We start from the raw sequence: 18,102 nt of genomic DNA on the forward strand, positions 1-18,102 counted from the left end.
ATGGCGGGAATTCGTAGATGTTACTTGTTTCAATTTTCTCAGAGAAACTGAGAGCAAAATAATCAATGAAGTAAGAATGAGGGATGAAATGTTGGAGCTTTGAAGAGATAAGACATGTCTAATTATCTAAAAGACCCCCTGGTGACTTCGTAGATTCACTTCGGGCTGTGATCCGCAGTTCGAAACCACCAACTGCTCAGAGTGGGAAAGATGGGGCTTTCTACTCCTGTAGACAGTTACAGCCTTGGAAACTCTCAGGGGCAGTTCTAACTTGTGCTATTGCACTGTGAGTCCACTCAGTGGCAGTGAGTTTGCTTTTTTGAGTTGTCTTAAAAGGGTGGAAGAACATAGGGACCTGAAGAAGCGTAGTGGTATAGTCAGGAATTAATGACTGGGGGTGGGGTACTATCCTAGACGTATTCGCGTCACCAGGTTCAAATCCACCAGCTGCTGCTTGGGGAGTGGTGAAAGCTTTCTGCTTCTGAGGCTGCAGAAACCCCAGTTGGAATCAACTCATTGGATGTGGGTTTGGTTGTTTTGTTCTTCAGCAAGATGCCCTGGTTGTGCAGTAGCTTAAACATTGTGGTAGTTACATAATCTGTTGTCAATTTGAGACTTAAGAGTGAAGGGATGGAGTGTAGCCTGTCAATCGGGTCGCAGCTTGATGACCTCATTTGGCGGCGCTAAGGAGATAAATAGCTCGCTGGAGGCAGGACACACACTCACTCCCTGTGAGACATTCCTGACAACGAGCCTGAAGGAGCTACACTTGCTGAAAAGCCAGAGCCCTGGGAGTTGGAGGAGCCAAGTGGAGACCCCTGCCAGCACTAAGATGCTTCAACCGCCACTGGCTCTACAAGACTTTCCACCCACTGGCCTGTGATCTTCCTGCATTCAGCATCATTGCATGTATTGCATGAGTCTGAAGAGGATTTTATAGATTGGTGTTGGACATATCGAACTTGAATTGGAGTAGGCTGGGATGTTTTCTCAATATTCAATTGCTCTTGTATATAAAGCTCTTTTTTTTAAAATTTAATCATTTTATTGGGGGCTCATACAATTCTTATCACAATCCATTCATACATCCATCATGTCAAGAACATATGTACATTTGTTGCCATCATCATTCTCAAAACATTTGCCTTCTACTTGAGCCCTTAATATCTGCTGCTCATTTCCTCCTCCCTCCCCACTGCCCCCTATCTTATGAACCCTTCATAACTCATAAATTATTAGGATTTTGTCATATATTACACAAAGGCTCTTTCTTATACACGTATGAGTGTCTCTGCATTTGTTTCTCTCGTCCACCAGACTAATAGCATTGTTGAACTACTAACGATGCAAAGATTTGTGTTCAAACTTCCTCATGGAGTCAACCGTAAGGATTATCATCTTGGAACTTCTGCTCACTCATATAGGGGCACTGTGACTCAGAATGGCCTCGGTGGCGATGGGTTTGGGGTGACTTTCGAGAATAATGATGCTGAATTTAAAGTGAGACCTAGTGGATACGATTTTGATTCTTTCTTTGTTGTTGTTGTTAGGTGCCATCAAATCGATTCTGACTCATAGCGACCCTGTGTAGCACAGAAGGAAACACCGGCCAGGCCCGAGCCATCCTCACAATTGATCTTATGTCTGAGCCCATTGTTGCAGCCACTGTGTCTGTCCAGTTTGTCAAGGACCTTCCTCTTTTTCGCTTGCTGTCCGAACATTTTGTCTTTTACCAAACATGAGGTCCTTCTCCAGGGACTTTCTCCACTCCTCACCAATCCCTACGCTCTGCTTTGCTCCGGGTTCAGAACGCCTTGCAGTTTCACGAGAGGAGCAGAGAAATGAACGTATGGGAACGGTTTGCATGATAGACAATCCAATCCAATCTGTTTGGGGAGAAAAGTAAGTAAGGCTATGCGTAGTGAGGAGTAGATCGTGAAAAGGCTGTAGAGCGCATGGGTTTGGACCTTCGCGGTCTTATAGGGTTTAAGCAGGGATGATGGGAGAGTCGGGTGATTAAAATGATTGTTCTGGGTTTTCTCCTCATTAAAATGCTTGGAGAGGTGACAATTACTGGTAATGGTCAGACCTAAGGTGTGAGCATGAGAGAGAGGCCAAGCAGGGTGACCACTAAAGAAAAGGGCCAAGGGGAAAACGTGTGTGAGAACAATGACAATGAGCACATGAAAGAAGAAAACGTTCTAAAATTAATTGTGGTAACGATTGTATCACTCTCTTTGACACGATTGCACCACTGGGTTGTAAGATATATGGATTACGTACCAATAAAACTGTTTTAAAAGAAAAAAAGATTATGACCATATTAGTGACAGCGACCTAAAATTTGAAAGACCCAGCGAGCATGCCCCAGGGGTCTGGAGTGGGGCCTGAAACCAGCGAGGGAGCGGGGTTCTGCCGTCACGTGATATGCAAAGCTCTGACTATTTAAGGGGCGGAGGACTTGAGGGGGCGTGGCTCCTTTCTGGGCCCGGGTGCCCTGCCCAGCCGGAGGTCGGACCGGCGCGCAGGACCTTCGCTGAGTCTGCGCACTGAGGGCGGAGGCGGGGCCAAGCGCAGGCTCGCGGGCGGGGGCGGGGCCTCGCGGGGGCGGAGTCAGGGCGCCGGCTAGTGCTGCGGCAGCTGCGGCTGCTCTCCCAGCTTCGAGGGAAGGACCCCGTGGCCTGGGCCGAGCCCGGAGCCGCCGCTCGTCCGAGCCTCCTGGAGCCGCCGCGCCGCCTCAGCCTCGGGGCGGGCTCGGGCCCGGCCCGCCGCCGGAGCCAGGAGCGCGGCTGCACGCCCGAGGAGCAGGCCAGCGCAGCCATGGTGAGGGAGCGAGGCCTGGCGAGCCGCGGCCGCCCGCCCGCCCGCCCGCCCGCCCGCCGCCCGGCCCCCGCGGACCGGCCCCTCCCTAGCTCGGTGCTCTCCGCGCCGACACCTTAGCCCTCCGTACCGCCCCCTGGGTGCCCAGCTCCCCCCCCCCCCCGGGCCCCCGCTCCACCTGCCGAGGCGAACCCCTCCAGGTGACATCTTCGCAAACGCCCCGCGCCCCTGGTGACACCTTTCCGTAGCTCCCCCAGTGACAGCCTCGTTCGCCTTCCCCTTCGCCGCCCCTCCTCGTCCTTTACCCCGCTCCCTTTGCGCGTCCATGTTGCCCTTTTCTCCTGCTCTCGGGCTCCCGGTTTTCTCGCGCCCGGTTGCTCTCCCTCCTCACCGGCCTTCATTGATCTCCACCGCCCTCCCCTGCGTCCCCGCTCCTCTTCCCACCTCCTCGCCCCTCGGTCGGTCCTCACCCTTTCACGTTTCCTCTCCCGGCCTCGGATGTCCTGTCGCCCCCGCGCTCACAGCTGTCCCCATTTCCTTAAGGGCTTCAGGGGTCCCAGCGGGAACGAAGGGAGAACTGCTCGGGAGGTGTAAGGCGGGCCGATTGGGCGGCTGCTGCTGCTCTTTTATTTTGGGGAACGAAAGGGGGAGGCTGGAGGTGGTGTTGGCAAGAACTTGCGAGCCTGATTACCCACCCATCCACGGTCAGTGTGATCCCGAGGGCGGTGTGAACGTGATGGAGTGTGTGTGTGTGTGTGTGGGGGGCATGCAGACGCTGCTGGCAGAAGGAACCGGCCCGGTACCCCACCACAGGGGAACAGAGGTTTTAGTTTTGAGCGTCTTTGGGGGGAGAATGCAGTGTGGACAGTAACTGCTTACGGGCGTGAGGATTTCTTAGAACAAAGCTTGTGTTTTGTCCCCAATGCTTTTGCGCGAGAGCACCTTACATCTGCAGTGCTTTGCCCCCGCTGTTTCTAAGTCCATTGAGACTTCAGTTGGTTTTGCCTTGAGTTGACTTGCACTGGAGTAGGACATTTACCGACAGCGTTGCTCCGTCATATACGAGGGGGCCTCCAACAGTTCGTGGAAAAATGGAATGAAAAGATGATATCCACAAACTGTTGAAGGCCTCTCCTCTGCAACAGGCTAAATTCTGGCCCGTTGTGGACTAGGCATTGGACTGCTAACAGCCATGTTGGAAGTTCAACCTACCAGCCACTCTCAGGGAGAGAGATGAGGCTGTCTGCTCCCAGAAAGGTTTACAGCCTCCGAAATCCTGTACTGGGTCGCTATGATTTAGAGTCGACTCAATGGCAGTGGGTTTGGGTTGGATTGGGAAGGAAGAGACGTTCTGGCCCAAACTTAAGTCCTGGTAATCATGTTCTCCTGAGAGGTTAGTCAGTTTCTATTCCCCCTCATCTTTTAGGAATGTGATTTCTTCTGAAATCATCTCTTCTGAAATCAACTGTCCCTAAGTCACTGGCCCCTGCATTTAAAATTCAGGTGTTTGCCCACAGTCATCCTCCCGACCTCCCAACTCATTGACTGACTGTGTGTGTGAACCTGTTCCCTATGGTGGAAAGCAGTTCTTTGAGGCTGCGATTATTTCTCGTTCCCAGTACTAAGGCCAAGTAAGTGCTTCCGTGATTCTCTTTATGATCTTATCTTACCATCGGACAAGTATGATCTTAGAAAGTTGACGCAATGAATGGACTACATAGAAAAGGTAGAGATACTTACCTGGCAGGGGAGATACCATGATCACGAAGGTGGTTTTCCCAGGGCGAGGCTTATCCATTGCACTCCGGATGTGCTGACCCCTGCGATTTCCCCAAATGTGGGAAACTCGACTGCATGATTTGTGGTAGTGGGGGACTGCGTTCACGCTCTCCCCTGTTTAAAAAAAAAAAAAAGGTAGAAAGGAAAATTTAGCAAGATGTTAATGACTTTCTTTTGAGAATGAAGACAGAAAAGTGGGTGAAGGGAGACGTTGGACAGTGAAAAAAAAAGTGCTAGATATATGGAAGTGCAGGCCCTCCCACTGAAAATGAATGTATGAGTACTAAAGGGGTATTTAGCATCAAAAAGTGTCATTTGAAGTGGACACAGAAGGTGAAGTAGAATTGATGTAGAGTAGATCATTTGCTTCCTTTGAGTGTAGATAGGAAGGAATTAAGATGTAGTGCAGAAAGTAGAGCTACGCTCAACTAGGAAGAGATGTGGGAATATGGATCTATTGTAGGAAACAAGGCAGGAAAGATGATTCGGCATGATTCTAGTTTTGATTTTGTCTCCAACCAACTTGACTTTTCCTTGTTAAAACACACACACACAAGAGTATAGTTTCGGAGAAGGGAAGAGAAAGTAAATATAAGGGGTTTTCAAAAAGTTTGTGGAAAAATTCCATTTTAAACAAACTTTTGAAGCCCCCTGTGTTAGATTATTTTGAGCTATGGAGACTGATTTTTTCCTCCTTTGGTGCAGTATGTTCAGAAGCCACTCAATAAATGTTTAATTGATTATTGCATTTGCATTTTTCAATTTTTAAAACTGTCACTGTGTTTTGCATAGGGGGTTCTCAAACATTACCATAAGTTAAAGTCACATTGAGGAGTTTGCTGTCTCTCATCTGTAGGATTTGAGTTTTTTCCTTTGGGCTGTCGAACCTGTGAGTTAGCATTTCTCGTAAGGACCAGGTGATGTTTCTGCCTTTGCACACCGCCCTTTTGAAACCACCGGTCTGAGGTGTGCTGCTGCTGTTGGTAGGTGGTATGGAGTTGTGCCTGGCTCGTAGTGACTGTGGGTACAATAGAGCGACACACAGCCCAGTCCTCTGCCTTCCTCACAAAGGGTGCTGTGTTTGCGCTCAGCGTTGCCCCACTGTATCAGTCCATCTCAATGAGAATCTTCCCTCTTTTTTTCACTGTTTGTTTTACCAAGCCTGCTGTGCATTTCTCCAGAAGTGATTTCTCCCGAAAGCATGCTCTAAGTACAGTCTGGCTATTATTTCTCCCAAGACAGATCTGTAAGAGATAACCCTTTTCCTTCATTTAACAGATGTGCCCCTGGCCCTTTTGTATGTTATGTGTACAGACAATAAAAACAATACAAAAAGGGTAATTTTCCATTGTTAACATCTACAAAAGGAAGTGTTGTAGGATCACAGAATGGGATAGTAGGAATGGCATACCAAAGGATATTACTTTCAAGAAGAGAAATGAATATTAAATGACAGGAATTGTGTTCTGAAAAGAGTAGTCCTGATAGAAGAAACCATGTGTTCAAATGACCTATTGTCCTACTTTGTCATGCTTGCTTAATTTGGACACATCTTGACATTCCCACCTCAGAGAACTCCGGGGAAACTCTTATCCGCCCTACCTGTTCCCCTCATGAAAAAACAAACCACGATCACATCCCTTTTCTATGATGTAACTTTTCTTCATAGCATCCATGTCAGCGGCAGTTTCACATTTCTTGCTGTAATTAATTGAGTAATGTTTGTCTCCACCTCCAGGTTGTGCAAATCTTTGCCATATGGATTTTTTTTTTTTTAACCAACTGTAAGGGTCAAATGATGTTCTAGATACTAGAGTGACAAACAAACATGGCCCTCTGTCTCAGGGTCACCAAGGTCATTTGGCACAAGATGGCCACAGAGGCCACATTCTGCATCCTGCTTAGGGTGTAGAGACTGGGGTCTTGAAAATCACATGATTAGACGGCCATCTGAAGTACAACTCTTTGTCTCCTTTTCCAGAGGAAAGAAGAGCAATGAGAATCGAAGACATATCAAAACAACTAGTTCACTGGGCTAGCGGACCATGCGAGCATCAGTCTCCACATTTCTGAGGCCATAGGAACTAGATGGTTCCTGGCTACCACTGCTTTGTGCTCTGAAAGGGAGGGATAGTATTTGAAGGTCCTTGATAGACTTGGAGGAAAATGTGGAGTAAAACTCAAAATTGTGGAGGGGGGGATCTAAAAAAGACCAGGTTTACTTGTCAGATGGAGGCTGGTAGGCCGTTCTCAGCCCTTAGGTGTGGAAAACCACTTGTTCTGCAGCTCGGTTTTCAGCTAAACAATATAAGGGGAACAACTTTCACCTATGTATGAGAATTTCACATAACTACGTGAAAGTTGGACCTTAGAAGAACTGGTACATTTGAATTATCAAGCTGGCAAAGAATATTGTTAGTACCACGGACTGTCAAAAGACCAAGTTTGTCTTGGAGGAATTACAGCCAGAATACTCCCTAGAATCAAGGATGGTTAGGCTTTGTCTCCTGTACTTTGGGCGTGTTATCAGGAGAGACCGGTCTGTGGTAGAAATTATGTTTATTTGACTCATGGCAACTCCCCAAACCTTGCATAGTTCCTGGTGCATAATAGGTGCTCAATAAGTATTTGGTGAATGAGTAAATAATTTAAGGAAATGACCAGATATGAGGATACATTTGAACTGGGACATATAAGCATTCATACCAAGTGTAGTTTGATTAAGTTTGGGAAGGAAAGTCATTCCTGGTAAAGAGACCAGCTTGACCATGCTGTTGTTGTTAAGGTGCCATTGAGTGGGCTGCTACCCACAGCAACCTTATGAACAACAGAACGAAACATTGCATGGTTCTGAGCAATTGTTCCCACAGATGCAGCCACTATGTCAGGCCATCTCATTGAGAGCCCTCCTCTTTTTTAGCCGCAGCTCTACTTTACCAAACATTGTGTCCTTCCCCAGGGATTGGTCTCTCCTGACAATATGTGGAAAGTATGTAACACAAAGTCTTGCCATTCTTGCCTTTAAGGAGCACTCTGGCCATAGTTTCTGCAAGACAGTTGGTATGCCCTTCTAGCAGTACAAGGTACTTTCAATATTCTTATCCCGCACCACAGTTCAATGTTTCTATTCTTCTGTGTCTTCCTTATTCAATGTCCAACTTTCACATGCATATGACGCAAGGGAGAATACGATGGCTTGGGTCAGGCGCACTTCAGCCCTCAAAGAAACATCCTTGCTCTTCAATACTCCAAAGAGGTCTTGTGTAGCAGATATATCTATTGCTGCTTCCATAAGCATGTATTGTGGATCGAAGTAAAGCAACATCCTTGACAACTTCAACCTTTTCTCCATTCGTTGTGATGGTTACCTGTTGGCCCAGTTGTGAGGATTTTGGTCTTCCTTACATTGAGTTATAGAATCCATACCGATGGCTGCAATTCTTGATTTAAAAAAATCATTTTATTGAGGGCTCTTATAGACCTTATCGCAGTCCTTACATATACCCATTGTGTCAAACACATTTGTACATATATTATCATAATTCTCAAAATATGTCCTTTCTACTTGAGCCCTTGGTATCAGCTCATTTCCCCCCTCCTCCACCCTCTCTCCCTCATGAACCCTTGGTAATTTACAAACTATTATTTTTTTCATGTCTTAAACTGACAGCTGTCTCACTTCACCCACTTTTCTGTTGTCCATCCCCCTGAGAGGTTGTTAAGTATTGATCATTGTGATTAGTTTCTCCCTTCTCCCCCCACCTTCCCCTTCCCCTTCTGGTATCGCTACTCTCATTATTGGCCCTGAGGGGTTTATATGTCCAGAAGTCACTGTGTTGCGAGCTCTTTTTGTACCAGTGTGCATGCTCTGGTCTAGCGGGATTTGTAAGGTAGAATTGGGGTCATGATAGTTGGGGGGCGGAAATATTAAAGAACTAGCAGTGGTTCTCAACTTTCTTAATACCTCGACCCTTTAATATCAGTCCTCATGTTGTGGTGACCCCCACAACCATAAAATTTTTTTTTTGCGACTTCATAACTAATTTTGCTACTGTTATGAATCATAATGTAAATATCTCATATGCAGGATATAGTTTCATTGTTACAAATTGAACATAATTAAAACAGTTGATTAATCACAAAAACAATATATAATAATATATTGTAAAATATTTATTTCTAATGACAAATAAATGAAATTTTGCCTTGAAGCATGGTGTGGCATGGGTAACAGTCTTCACACTGGGCACTTGTAGGTGTGCCTGTCTGCATGTGGGAAGACCTGCCTGGAGACGGATAGAGGAGCAGAGTCTGGGTTCCTAAGACCATTGGAAATACGTGTTTTCCAATGGTCTCAGGCAATCCCTGTGAAAGGGTTGTTCAACCCCCCAAGGGGTCGCGACCCACAGGTTGAGAACCACTGCACTAGAGAAAAGCAATGAAGTTACCGAGGAATGCCAAAAATTGACTTTGGGGCCAGGACATGACACCCCATCAGACTTGACTGGAAAACACTCATAAAGGTCAACAAACAGACCTGGAACTATTGATAGGCTTTTCTTTTGTTGTTTGTTTTGCTGCCTTATTTTTGTGCTTATTATCTCTGCATGTCTACTTAGATCAGCGGTTCTGAACCTGTGGGTTGCAACTCTTCTGGGGGTGGCCCGATTCATAACAGTAGCAAAAGTACAGTTAAGAAGTAGCAATGAAAATAATTTTATGGTTGGAGGGGTCACCACAACATGAAGAACTGTATTAAAGGGTCACCGCATTAGGAAGGTTGAGAACCACTGATTTAGATAAGATGGGCAGGATAAACTGGAGGAGAAAACAATGGGACAAATGGTTTGGGGAGTGGGATAGGGCGGGAGGGGGGGAGGCATGGGAAAGAAAGGGGCGTGCTAACAAACCCAGGGACAAGGAAACAACAAGTGATCTAAAATCAATGACGAGTAGGATGTAGGATATCTGGTGGGGCTTGATCAAGGGCAGTATAGCCGAGAGGAATTACCTAAACCGAATGAAGGCCAAACATGATAGTGGGACAAAAGGAAAGTAAAAGGAAATAGTGGAAAGAACTAGGAGGTATGGGACATTTTTAGAGATCTAAATACAGCCATACACATAAGAAAATATATTTATATATAATGATAGAGAAATAACTCTATGTACATATATTTATATGTTATGTATTAAGGCAGATGGACATTGGACCTCTACTCAAGTGCTCTCTCAGTGCAAGAACACTTTGTTCTAATAACCTGGCATTCTGTGATGTTCACCTTCCTGACACGATTGCTAAAGACAAAATGGGTGCATAAGCAAATGTGGTGAAGAAAACTAGTGGTGCTTGGCTATTAAAATATATAGCATCTGGAGTTTTAAAAGCTTGCAGATAAATGAGCGGCCACTTGACTGGGAAGCAACAAAGCCCACCAGCCTGTGTGATCATGAGGTGTTGATGGGATCAGGTATCAGGCATCAAAGACCCAGAACAAACAATCATGTCAATGTGAATGAGAGGGAGGGCAGAGTGGAGATCCAAAGCCCATTTGTAGACAATTGGACATCCCCTCACCGAAGGATCACAAGGCAGAGACAAGCCAGTCAAAGTGCAGTGTAGCACCCGATGAAGCAGTCCTTGGTCATTGTCAGTACCTTTCTTGATTTTAAAACATGCAGTATTTCTTTGTTCACACAACTGCCGCTTGCTCCGTGTACAGCTCTGAATGAGCAAAGTGAAGTGTTGCAGAATTCCCATTATTCTCAAGGTTATTCACAGGTTACTATGGTCCACCTAGTCGCTTGCCTTTGCTTAGTCAATAAAACACACCTAAAAATGTTTCTGTTAATCACTGCTTTGAGCAAGATCCATCTGAAATCAGTGATGTCCCTTAGTCTAGGTACTCTTCTGAATCCAGCCTGATGTTCTGGCAGCTCCCTGTCAGTGTGCTCCCGTAACCGTTCCTGGATGATCGCTAGTAAATTGACCATAGAAGCTAAGAAAAGAAAAAAAAGGACGATGTATTCATTTTCTGACAAATGTGTGATGCAGCATAGAGTGTGAAATAGGAGCTAATGCTAGATGAGTTTGGGGTTGGAGCGTGGAGAGCCTTAAATTATGATCCAAAGAATCTTGGCCTTATTTTTATAGGTCCTGTGTACCTTAACAATTGTATCATAATTAAGAGATTTTTAGAAGTACAGTTTTATTGATATATGATTCACATAGACACTTCTGTAATTCAGTCATATTAAAAAGTTGTGCAGTCATCCTACAGTCAATTCCAGACTTTCTTCCCTCTTGTATTTGGAATCAGCCCCCATTTCCCCTACAACCTACTCCCTCCCACGAGAAGATTTTGAAGATAGTTATTCAAAATACCTACAATGTGAAGTATAGTTTGGAATGAGGAGAACTAGTTGTTGAGTCTAGGTGAAAAATTAACGTGCCTTTTACCCATTCTTGTTATACAGTGATGGTAAGTTAAGTTGGAGGAAGGAGACTGTGATGAAGAGCTGGTAGAATTCTTTTCCCAAGTGTATTTTTCATGGAGGCATTCCTATGGAGTGGCAGAAAAAGCATAGTAAACTGTTGTGCTTTTGCTCACTGCCTCTCAGTTTTCAATTATGCTTGTGTTTTAGGGATTTTAAAAAATATTTTATTGGGGGTTCGTACAACTCTAATCACAATCCATAACATCCATCCATTGTGTCAAGCACATTTGTACATTTGTTGCCATCATCATTCTCAAAACATTTGCTTTCTACTTGAGCCCTTGGTATCAGCTCCTCATTTTTCCCCTTCTTCCCTGCCACCCCCCCCATGAACCCTTGATAATTTATAAATTATTATTATTCTGTCATGTCTTACACTGTCCGACGTCTCCCTTCACCCACTTTTCTGTTGTCTACTCCCCAGGGAGGAGGTTATATGTAGATCCTTGTAATCGATTCCCACTTTCTACCCCACCTTCCTACCACCCTCCCGGTATCGCCACTTTCACCACTGGCCCTGAAGGGATCATCCACCCTGGATTCCCTGTGTTGCGAGTTCCTATCTGTCACAGTGAACAAGGGATTTTTTAAAATAATATTTAAACAAAATAAAAATTTTTTACATGTCCAATCCAAAGGTTATAGAGAGTATTTCCCAACTTGAAAAGATTTTTTAGCATAAGAAATAATTTTAAGTAGAAATATTTTAAATTGTGCATATTATAGTTAATTTCAAATATAAGTTTCACAATAAACATATTAAAATGAATTTCGCCTTTCCCATTTAACAAATGATGCTTTAATTTTGTAGGGAAATAATTATTTTCCCTATCTAAAATTAACATATTTGCAAATCAAAATCACAGTCCCCACACCACCTCACCTCCATGAGAATGTCGTTAGGTGCTGTTGAATTGGTTCCTTTTCCCCCGTGACCCTGAATATAACAGAAGGAGACACTGGCCATGCTACACCAGTTTTACAGTCAGTGCTCTCTGTGAACCCATACTTACACCCACTGTGTCATCCCATCTCATTGAGGGCCGTCCTCCTTTTCACTGAGCTACCATGATGTCCTTTTCCGGGACTTGTCCCTCCGGATAAAGAACATTCAGGCTGTACTTCTTCCAAGACACATTCATTTGATTTTCTGGAAATCCATGGCATATTCAATAATCTCCAGCACCATAATTCAGATGTATCCATTCTTTCTAGTTAGGTGCCATCAAGTCAGTTCTGACCCATAACAACCCTCTGTACAGCAGAACGTTCAGAACACTGGCTGGGCCTGTGCCATCTCATTCTCACAGTTGTTATGTGTGACCCCATTACAGCCACTGCGTCAACCCATCTTGTCAAGGTCCTTCCTCTTTTTTACTGCCTCCCCACTTTACCAGACAGGATGTCTTTTTCCAGGGACTGGTCTCTCCTGATAACGTGTCCAAAGTATGTGGGATGAAGTCTCGCCATTCTTCTGAGGACCATTCTGCCTGTACTACTTTTGGCAGTCCAGTGACACTTTCAGTATTCTTCACCAGCACCTAATTCAAACCCTTCAGCTCTTGTCCATTCTTCCTTAGTCCGTGTCCAACGTTCACATGCGCATGAGGCATTTGAAAATACTATTGCCTGGGTCAGGTGCACCTTCGTCCTCAAAGTAACATCTTTGTTTTTTAACAGGTTAAAGAGGTCTTGTGCAGATTACCCAATGCCATGTGTCCTTTGATCTCTTGAACTAGTAACTAACTAATTGCCAGTTCTGATCTCTTGGGTTTTCCTTATTTGTTGCCTACATTATACGTATATATGAGGCAATTGAAAATACCCTGGCAGGTGTGTGCCTCACCGTAGTCTGCAAGGTGATATCTTTGCTTGTTAGCTGTGTAAAGAGGTCTTATGCAGCAGATTTGCCCAATGCAATATATCCTTGACTGCTACTCCATGGGTGTAGATTTTAGATCCAAATAAAATGAAACACTTAATTTTGACCACTTTTCTGTTTATTGATCCAGTTGTGAGAATTTTTGTTTCCTTACGTTGAAGTGTTACCATGCTGAAGGCTGCAGTGAGATTTCATGAGTCAATATTTTGTCTTCTTTACTTTCAGTAATCACGTTTGTTAGTGAATTTTCCTTCAGTCTTGATGCCTCTTAAATTCCTTGCTCAGCATACAGATTAAATAAATATTAACCGTTGATTTCAGTCCACGCTGTTCTATCTGAATGACTGCCCCGTGGTTTAGGCACAGGTTCCACAGAGGCACAACATGTGTTGGAATTCCTATTCTTGCAGTGTTCCAGATGCCAGGAAGGCTATGAGCCACACCACCGAATGTCTTTGCAGGGTCAATGAAACAGAAAACATCTTTCTGTTATTTTCTGCTTTGACCTAAAATCCATTTGACATCAGCATTTGATATTCCTTGTTCCATGCCCTCTTCTGAATCCTGCTGGAGTTTCTGGCACATCTCCTGTCAATTTGCTGCTATGACTGGTTTTGGATTATCTTTCGTATAATTTTACTTGCATATGATTTTAATGAAGTTCAATAATTTCTGCATTTTGTTGGATCAGCTCTCTGTAGAATAGGTATGTACTTGTATTTCTTCCAATTGGCTGTTCAGTTAGCTGTTGGCCACATTTCTGAAATAGATGAGTGACTTTTAGTGTTGCATCCATTTGTACCTCAATTTGTATTTCATGAGTTCCTGGAGCCTTGTTGTTCATGATCTGAAAAGGCGGCAGTTAGAAACCGCCAACTGCTTGAGAGAAAGAGGGCCCTGCTCGCATAAACAGTCACAGTCTCAGAGACTCACAGGAGCCAGTCTACCCTGTCCTATAGGCTATGTGCGTTGACATCGACTCGCTAGCAGTGAGTTTGGTTTGGGTTTTGGATTTGTTTTTCACTTATGGTTTCAATGCCGCTTGGACCCCTTCTCTCAGTTTCAAAAATTCTTCTTGATAATATGCCATGTCTTCAAGTGGTGGCTTATTTATTGTTAATTAGAAATACTGAGTTCTTCTAAGATATATTTGTTATGTATAGAATATACTTGGTATGCATGTGAAGCTGCAGTGATCTTATAAGCGTGCACTGTGCAGCTCTGAGGACAACTGTTCATGGAAAACAGTGGGTCTACAAAGTTCTGTGTCTAGCACAGACTTGGCCAGATCTAGTACATAGTCGGGGCATAGCAAATCATTCTTGAATTCAGGTGTTTTAGCGCTAGTTTGTTGTTTTATGAGGAAATCCTTTGCATTTTATGATCAGTAGTACTGAGGACACATTTGTTGTCTCATAAGCCCTCTTTGACAGGAGTTTCTTGCACTTCCCCTCCACGTCCTCGTAAGCCACATGTTCTCTGTGAGGCCTTCATGTACGTCCCATGTTGTGGCTTGTTGTCAGGTGCCATCCACCGGCTCTGACCTCTAGCGACCCTATGCACAACAGAACGACACTGCAGTGAGTTTCCTTCCAGCGAGCTCTGGGCTATTCCTTTCCACTCCCTGCGCCTGCACTTTGTACGTGGTGGGGCTATTGCAGTTATTTGGTGGTGGCGGTGTTGTTCGTTATGTTGGCTAACTGTCTCCTCCAGACTCTGAACTCTCTGAAGACTGAGGCGTTATTCTGTCTTGTCGAGTTGGCACAGTGTCTGAGACAGGTGAATATTCATTTAGTGAATGAGTAGGCATACTTTGTAGAGAGTTGCATAAGGTGAGGTTAACTGAGCTGTGAGTTGCAAAAGAGGAAGAAAAAAAATGACACACTGTGCTTGGGAAAGGGATTGATGGGTACGAACTGTATAAGCAGATAGTTTTCCTTAATCCCCTAAGCATAAATGACCTAGAATAAATGTCCAGAAAGTTTAGCAAGAAGAGTTAGAGAGAAAGCCAAGTGACTTGGGTACGCATTGTAAAGCAATCAATATATTTGCATGAGCGAGTCATATGTCTATAATTTGTAGTGGTATCCTTTCAGATAATTGAATGTTTAAACTCAGATAGCAAAAAGAAAATCAGTTAATGTAAATCTACAAAAGTGGATGGGTAATGATTGTTTTAAAATTTACACTAGTTCTTTATCAGGATATTTTGTTTTGTTTCTTTTCTATCTTTTTTGCATATACATTTTCCCCTTAGCTCTCTAGTGCCTATCTATTCAGTGTCATATTTTCGTTTTCTAAAGGTATGAAAGCAGTGTTTCAATTATCTTAACTAAGTAATATTATTTTCTTTTCATTGACCTGTAGCTTTTGTTAAATCATCTCTCCTCTCTGCACCTCCATTTTTTCATCTGAAATGAGTAGGTTGTGTTAAGTCCTCTGTGGGATCCCATCCACCCCTTAAAAAACTCATGCTTCTACATGTAGCTTTATGAGGTCTGTAACTGGAGCCGTTAAGGTGTGAGTAACTCTGCCCGCAAGTGAAAAGTAAGTTCTCGCCTCACTCACTCACTCACTCACTCACTCACTCACTCACTCACTCACTCGCTAATCACTCTCTCACTCTCACTATTCACTTTCTCACTCACTCACTCACTCACTCTCTCACTCACTCACTCTCTCACTCACTCACTCACTCGCTAATCACTCTCTCACTCACTCTCACTATTCACTTTCTCACTCCCATTCACTCACTCTCTCACTCACTCACTCACTCGCTAATCACTCTCTCACTCACTCTCACTATTCACTTTCTCACTCCCATTCACTCACTCTCTCACTCTCTCACTCACTCACTCGCTAAAAAAAGAAAAGTAAGTTCTCTGCAGAGTAGACCTCTACTACAGGTGTAGCGCTGGGAGAGCTGGAAAAGCTGCTGTTAGATGTTCACATTTTGTGTAAACGTGAGTTTTTACCTCCTTGAACCTTTCAAAAAATTTTACCTAATCATTTTATTGGGGGCTCTTATAGCTCTGATAACAGTCCATCCATCCATCCATGTGTCAAGCACATTTGTACGTATGTTGCCATCATCATTTTCAAAACATTTTTTTTTCTACTCGAGCCCTTGACATCAGCTCCTCATTTTTTTTTTTTTGCTGTCTCCCTTCACCCACTTTGTCCCCTGGGGGTGTGTAATAAGTCGATCATTGTGATCGGTTCCCCTTTTCTCCCCTCACCTTTCCCCTACCTCATGGTATCTCTCATTATTGGTCCTGAGGGATTTGTCTGTCCTGGGTTCCCTGTGTTGCAAGCTCTTACCTGTACCAGAGTACATGTTCTGGTCTAGCCAGATTTGTAAGGTAGAATTGAGGTCATGATAGTGGGGGGTGGGGTGGGAGGAAGCATTAAATAACTAGAGGAAAGTTGTATTTTTCGTCAGTGCTATACGGCACCCTGGCTTGCTCGTCCCTTCCTTGTGACCCTTCTGTGAGGGGAAGTCCAATTATCTATAGATGGGTTTTGGGTCTCCACGCCGCCTTCCCCCTCATTCGCATCGATATGATTGCTCTGTATCTTTTTTTTTTTTGTTGTTGTTCTGTATCTTTTGATGTCTGATACCTGATCCCACCTCATGATCACACAGGCTGGTGTGCTTTTTCCATGTGGGCATTGTTGCTTCTCAGCTAGATGGCTGCTTGTTTACCTTCAGACCTTTAAGACCCCAGATGCTATATCTTTTGAAACCTGGGCACCATTAGCTTTCTTCACCACATTTGCCGATGTACCTATTTTGTCTTTAGCAATCGTGTCGGGAAGGTGAGCATCACAGAATGCCAGGTTATTAGGACAAAGTGTTCTTGCATTGAGGGAGGGCTTGAGTAGAGACCCAATGTCTGTCTTCTGCCTTAATCTTTAACATATAAATATATGCCCGTAGATCTATGTCCCTATCGTTATATATAAATATATAGAGGTATTTGTACCTTTATAAATGTCATTTGCCTCCTAGCTCTTTCCTCTTGTCTATCATGTTTGACCTTCATTCGGTTCTCATTAATTCCTCTGAGCTACATTGCACTTGATCAAGCCCCACCAGGCATCCTGCATCCTCCTGGCCATCGATTTTATATCCTTGTTCCCTTGTCACTGGGTTTGTTGGCTCCCCACTTCCTTCCCCACCTCTCCCTCTCCCGTACAGCACTCCCAACCATTGGTCGCATTGTTTTCTCCTCTGAATTGTTTATCCTGCCTATCTTATCTAGATAGACATGCAAAAACAAAACCAACAAATCAAAACCAAAAGCCAACAACAAAGGAGAACAGCATATAAGTAGTTTCAGGTCTGTGTGCTGACCTTTCTGAGTGTTTTTCCGCAGATTCTCATGAGGGGCCATGCTCTGCCCCGGAAGTCTATTGTGGGGATTCATCAGAACGTCATTGCTCTGCTCCCCTTGCTGCTCTGTTGCACACTCTTTGTGTTTCTCCCGGTGTGGTGGGGTCAGATCAGACACAGTTCCCGCCCTGTGTCTCCAGTGTTGTTCCCGGTAGTGCTGTGGGTCAGTGAGGGAAGTCGTGTCTCCTAGTGGGGGCGGCCTTATGGCCCCCTCTGTGCATTGGCTGCTCCGAGCAGGAATATCGTCTTCAGGACTTGGTGGGCCAGGATGTGTTCCATTCTAAGACTTACATAGTAATTTTGTATTTAAGGGCATTTTTGCACACACTCCTGGTTTGTTGTACTGTAGAGAATGCAGTTTGTCATGATGCTGAAAGCAATACCACTGATATTATAAATGCCAGCAGGGGTCGCCCATGGTGGACAGGCTTCTTTAGGAGCTTACAGGCTAAGAAGAAGGGCCTGGCAGTCTGCCTTCTGAAAACAAGCCCATTGAAATCCTATGGCTCACAACAGGACTGTCAGTTCCAGGCTTGGAGGACGAGTTTCCCTGGTAAAAAGGCACTCAGAATACACAGTGGCCACTACAACAGACTCAGGCACATCAGCGATTGTGAATATGACACAGCAGAGGCCATGTCTGACTCTGCTGTCCAGGGCATCTCCCTGAGTCGGAGCAGAATCAGTCAGGACAGAGGCTTAGCTTCTGCTTTATAGAGAAGGAAAC

At 44.5% G+C, this 18,102-nt stretch overlaps 1 protein-coding gene and 1 non-coding gene across 2 annotated transcripts in view; both read left to right on the forward strand.

Moving 5' to 3' along the window:
- The first annotated feature begins 2,618 nt into the window (after positions 1–2,618).
- ZYG11B (zyg-11 family member B, cell cycle regulator) overlaps positions 2,619–18,102 on the forward strand; it is a 94,520-nt gene continuing 79,036 nt past the window's right edge. Inside the window, exon 1 of the mRNA XM_075556184.1 lies at positions 2,619–2,823. Coding sequence (XP_075412299.1) covers positions 2,821–2,823 — 3 coding nt within the window. The 5' untranslated portion in view covers positions 2,619–2,820. The remainder of the gene's footprint in view (positions 2,824–18,102) is intronic.
- On the forward strand, positions 4,553–4,716 carry LOC142438375 (U1 spliceosomal RNA). Its single transcript, XR_012782757.1, has one exon. It is a non-coding gene; the product is annotated as a U1 spliceosomal RNA (small nuclear RNA).

This window comes from Tenrec ecaudatus, chromosome 1 (genome assembly GCF_050624435.1).
Source record: "Tenrec ecaudatus isolate mTenEca1 chromosome 1, mTenEca1.hap1, whole genome shotgun sequence".
NCBI lineage: Eukaryota > Metazoa > Chordata > Mammalia > Afrosoricida > Tenrecidae > Tenrec > Tenrec ecaudatus.